At 37.9% G+C, this 4,513-nt stretch overlaps 1 protein-coding gene across 3 annotated transcripts; it reads left to right on the forward strand.

Annotated features, from left to right (window-relative positions):
• Positions 1 to 1,391: 1,391 nt before the first annotated feature.
• On the forward strand, positions 1,392 to 4,263 carry LOC132103064 (serine/threonine-protein kinase pim-2-like). 3 transcript variants are annotated; one of them, XR_009423335.1, is made up of 7 exons: positions 1,392 to 1,851; positions 2,158 to 2,370; positions 2,631 to 2,725; positions 2,865 to 2,915; positions 2,996 to 3,377; positions 3,455 to 3,934; positions 4,058 to 4,263. XR_009423335.1 is itself a non-coding variant. In XM_059507954.1 (6 exons), the coding sequence occupies exons 1-6, from the start codon at positions 1,644 to 1,646 to the stop codon at positions 3,736 to 3,738; spliced, it is 1,233 nt and encodes a 410-aa protein (XP_059363937.1). In that variant the 5' UTR covers positions 1,392 to 1,643; the 3' UTR covers positions 3,739 to 4,263. The 3 variants fall into 3 exon arrangements, 1 of the variants encoding a protein (XP_059363937.1); XR_009423346.1 differs by having other exon boundaries at positions 4,083 to 4,263; XM_059507954.1 differs by having other exon boundaries at positions 3,455 to 4,263.
• The last annotated feature ends 250 nt before the right edge of the window (positions 4,264 to 4,513 follow it).

Genomic DNA, 4,513 nt, shown 5'->3' on the forward strand with positions numbered 1-4,513 from the left:
TTAAAAAGCTACGTTCATTACATTAGCGAACATCATGAACATGATAAACATCAGACGGACACGACCTCAACATATATATAACAAATGACAAAGTGCTCATTCTGAAATCTGAAGAAAGATTTATTCTTTGTATACCTTAATTTGCCTTGTACAGTTATTCATTGTTTATATAATTTTGTTATAGTTATTTTATTCATAATTCGGAGCTAAGTGCAAATGTTTCAACAATGATTTTGTTAACAGCATTCATACTAACAGGTTCATGTTTAATAATGAATAATTATGTTCATAAAGACATAGTCTGCATTTTGTGTTGAATCAGTTACCCTGCGCAGCAGACACACCCACCTTAACAGTTTAAATATATCTCTTATCCTGCCCCAAAATACCATAAACATTACAGATAACATCTGAAGTTAAAATTAATTTACATCCCATTTGACTGATTAGCTTAAAATCGGGTGATTTTTGGTCAGCGGTTTGCCTGTGACTCAGTTGTGCTCTCTGTTGGTAAGGATTAGTAAGATGGTGGATCGAACACTTCCTGTGACTTCACTGTCTGTTGGCAGTCTAGAACCGATGAGCGATCCAGTCATGTATAGATCAGTGGCAAAAACCAAGAAAAAGTACGCATTGTTTCACTCAGAAATGACCCATGGTAATAGTTGTAAATAATTAGATAAATAAATAACAATACAAAATGTTTTTAGTTTTGGTGTATCTTCACAATAAGGTATCATTAGTTAACATTAGTAAAATGTTGAAATTAAGAATAACAATGAGCAATACATTTGTTACAATATGAATTAATCTTTGAAACTATTAAAAAACAACAACTTATCTTTGTTAGTTCATGTTAGCTCTGATCCATTAAATAATGTTAACAGGCACAAATTTTGTTCATAATGAATTTGTAAGTGTTGAACTTAACTAGGTTAATAATATTAACTACAGTTAATTAAGTATTTGCCATGTTAGGTAGGTAAGTAATGTTAACAAATGAAACCTTATTGTAAATTTTAAACGGTCACCTGAGTGTTTATTCTTTATACTTGTTAAATTTTAGTTTCCAAGTATAAATAAATACAAGGGTAATTTCGCTAAATGTTAAGTTTTATATATATATATATACTTTCTGTATAACTTTTTTTTCCTTTTTCGCTGTAAGTGCATAGTTTTGTAAATTATTGTGTAAGTAAATGTTTCTCATGCCAACTTAATCAAGTTTTTTTACTTTTAAAATGCATTCATCATAATGAGATGTTATATATATAAAATTACAATGAAAGTAAACATTTTGGCTGCGTATCAATTTTAAATAAAAGTTTAGTGAACAGTAAAGTATTTAATAAAAATTATTTTTACGTTGTTAAAAATGAAACTAAGGTTTTTAAAAAATGCGCTCGAGACTCGCGCTCTGCTGCGTTCTATTTCGGAACGTTCGTGCATTGTGACATCACTCAGCAGTCCCTTATAACCGCGCGCTCGCAGACTGTCTTCACAGTCAAAGACAGTGAGAATCTGAGCGAGTTTGAGTGCTAGAGAAGATCTACATACGAAAGTCTGCAGACACAACACACACAGTGTACAGACTAAAGTCTACTAAACACTCGAGAGTTTGTCCACTCACTCTCAGCGTCACGATGTGTCCAGCATCTGAGTCCGTGTCTAATGAGACAGAAGCGGCTGCGTGGCTGGATAACATCAGCTTCTGCAGCGGCTTCTGTCAGTGGATCGACGAAGAGTTGATCGATTCACTGCCAGCTGACTCCCAGCAGCCTGTCGAGTCAACAAGGGCTTCAGAAGCAGAAGCAGTGAGTGCACAGCCTTCTGCTGAGAAAAGCCCGACAGGTCAGATTATTCAAAAATAAACCCTTTCATCTCATTATAATATAACACACACTTTATAATCAGCAAATACTTAAATAATATTTATTTTCGTGACAAAAATTGTAATAAAAAATTAGCCTCACAGTTTTTATTAATGGTTTTTGTAAGAGGTCATTCACACAAAAAGATTTTAGAAATCCACTGCACTACTTTTTCATTGTTTTCTAAGTAAACATGCGCTACACATACATCTTTAATAATCATTGATGTTTAATTTGTGGTCAGACATGTTTCTAATATGTTTTTTGTTGTTTTTCTTCAATGAAGAGATTCGTACTGGAGGCAGCAGGAGGAGCAGAATCCATGCGTTCTTCAAGAGAGCCTGGAAGGCCGTGAAGAAGCCGTTCCTCCGCTGCAGAAGGACACGAGTGGAGTCTGATCCCGAACCGGCGTCTGTCCCGGGACCCTCTGAGCTCCAGAACGGGCCTGACACCGAGCCCACATCTGCTCCAGATCTCCCCGACTGGAGACCAACTACCAGTGAGTCTGCTGTCAGATGCACACTTACTTTATCAGTTTTGAAGTGTTCTTGCTTTGTCATCCTAGTGTCACCTACTTTAACACAGTTATAAACCTTTGCTTGTTTAACAAATATTAATAACACATTTCATTTTTTTAAGAAATATTTGTCACATCGATTATATTCCGTCTGTTTTTGATACAGACAGCAGTACTATTATATCAAACATGTAATGTTATATAAGATAACTAAACATATTCAACAACCTCGTGTTTTTCAGAGTCTTTGCACAAATTGTACACAATGCAAGATTTGATAGGAACAGGAAGCTTCGGCAAGGTGTATAAGGCAATCCGAAAATCAGACGGCCGAGAGGTAACACGCTTTTACTGAACATTTGTCTCCTTGTGTAGAGATCCATGTCCACTTGATCTAAACATGTGTTTAAAATAAAAGACAGATTGGAGAATGTAAGAAATATTAATAATATATGTGTTTTTGTCTCTCTTTGCAGGTTGCCATCAAAACAACGCGGAAATGGAACAACTGCTATTCTCTTCAAATAGTGAGTTGGCAAAGAGTAAAGAACACATGTTTAGTTGTTGAAAGCTCTCTAACGGTTGGTGGTCTTGTGCTGTTCTCTAGCCTGGTTGTTCCAGACGTCTGGCTACAGAAGTGGGGCTGATGCTGATGTTGAGACGTCCTCCAGTGTGTCCCTACATCATAGAAATGTATGAGTGGTTCGATCGACCCCTGGTCTTCTCACTCGTTCTGGAGTTCCCTCAACCCTGCGTGACCTTGCGAGAGTTCATCATGGATTCGTCAGGACTGAGTGAAGCGGTCGCACGTGGCTTCATGCGTCAGTTAGTCCTGGCGGTGCAGCACTGCATAAACCACGGCGTGTTTCATAATGACGTCCATGCTGACAACGTCCTGGTGAACACCGACACTCTGGAGCTGAAGCTGATTGACTTCGGCTCCGGTCACCTGCTTGACAGCACTGGATATGACAGCATCAAATATATAGGTGAGCTGCCTTTTGTATTGCATTGTGATTTATTTTGTTTTGTGAAAAATATTAATCGTATGATGTCTTTCTTACAGGAGCATTCCTGTTCTGCCCACCAGAGGTCTTCTCCAAACCCAAATACTACGCCGTCCCAACAAACGTCTGGACTCTAGGTGTGACGCTGTACATGATGGTCAACATAAAGCTGCCTTTTTCAAGTGTCAAGCAAATATTGAAAGCCTGTCCTTTCCCTTGGAAAGCTGACCTATCTTGCGGTGAGAAAACTGATAAACATTTACCTCTCACTCTAGCTTTTATCAGATATTTGAGAAGGTGTTTTCACACCACACGCTCTGGTGTGTTACGTGCTCTTGACTAACCGTCTCTCTTCTCCAAACAGCATGCAGTGATCTGATCCACCAGTGTCTGGAGCGCAGTCCAGCGAAGCGGCCCACGTTAGAGCAGATCTTACAGCACCAATGGTTTGAAAGTCAGCTCTAGGATGAAGGCAGGCGTGGGATCCTTCTGTCCTCTGGGTCAGACGAAGAGAAGATCTGCAGTTATTCTCATTAGAGGTCAAGTACTGTTGTATTTTTCATTTCTGAATTATGATCAGAAAACGAAGCAGCTATTGAACAGTACTGAACTGACTGGAGGATATGTTAATGTTCTGGTCCTTTTCTAAATAACATGATCAGATGATGAAACAGAGACTAGATGAAGTGAGGATCAATAATACTGTTCCTCAGAGGACACACAACATCCAGTCGGCTGAAGAACCCTGGACTAGACAGAAAACACAACTCAGAGACAGAAACAATGTCTCATTCTCTCGAGAACATGAACCATAGACCTCTAAAGGACCAATGTGCGATGTTTGAAATGCAAACACGTTTTCCAGTCTCGGTCTACGCCTGATATTATTTACCGTGACTGATTCTGAATTGATCATGATTTCTGATTTCACATGAATGCAGTGCTTCCAGGTGTTTTTAATGATAGACTTAACCAGCGCTGCAGCTCTAATGATCGGTTCAGCTTTATAATATATAATGCATAATAATTCATTATTATAGGTTTATTATTAAATTTTTTTAATAAAATTTGTTAAATTAAAGTGATTTCTTTTGGAAGAAATAAAAGTAGGTTCTTTT

The sequence above is a fragment of the Carassius carassius genome, chromosome 1 (genome assembly GCF_963082965.1).
Source record: "Carassius carassius chromosome 1, fCarCar2.1, whole genome shotgun sequence".
Taxonomy (NCBI): domain Eukaryota; kingdom Metazoa; phylum Chordata; class Actinopteri; order Cypriniformes; family Cyprinidae; genus Carassius; species Carassius carassius.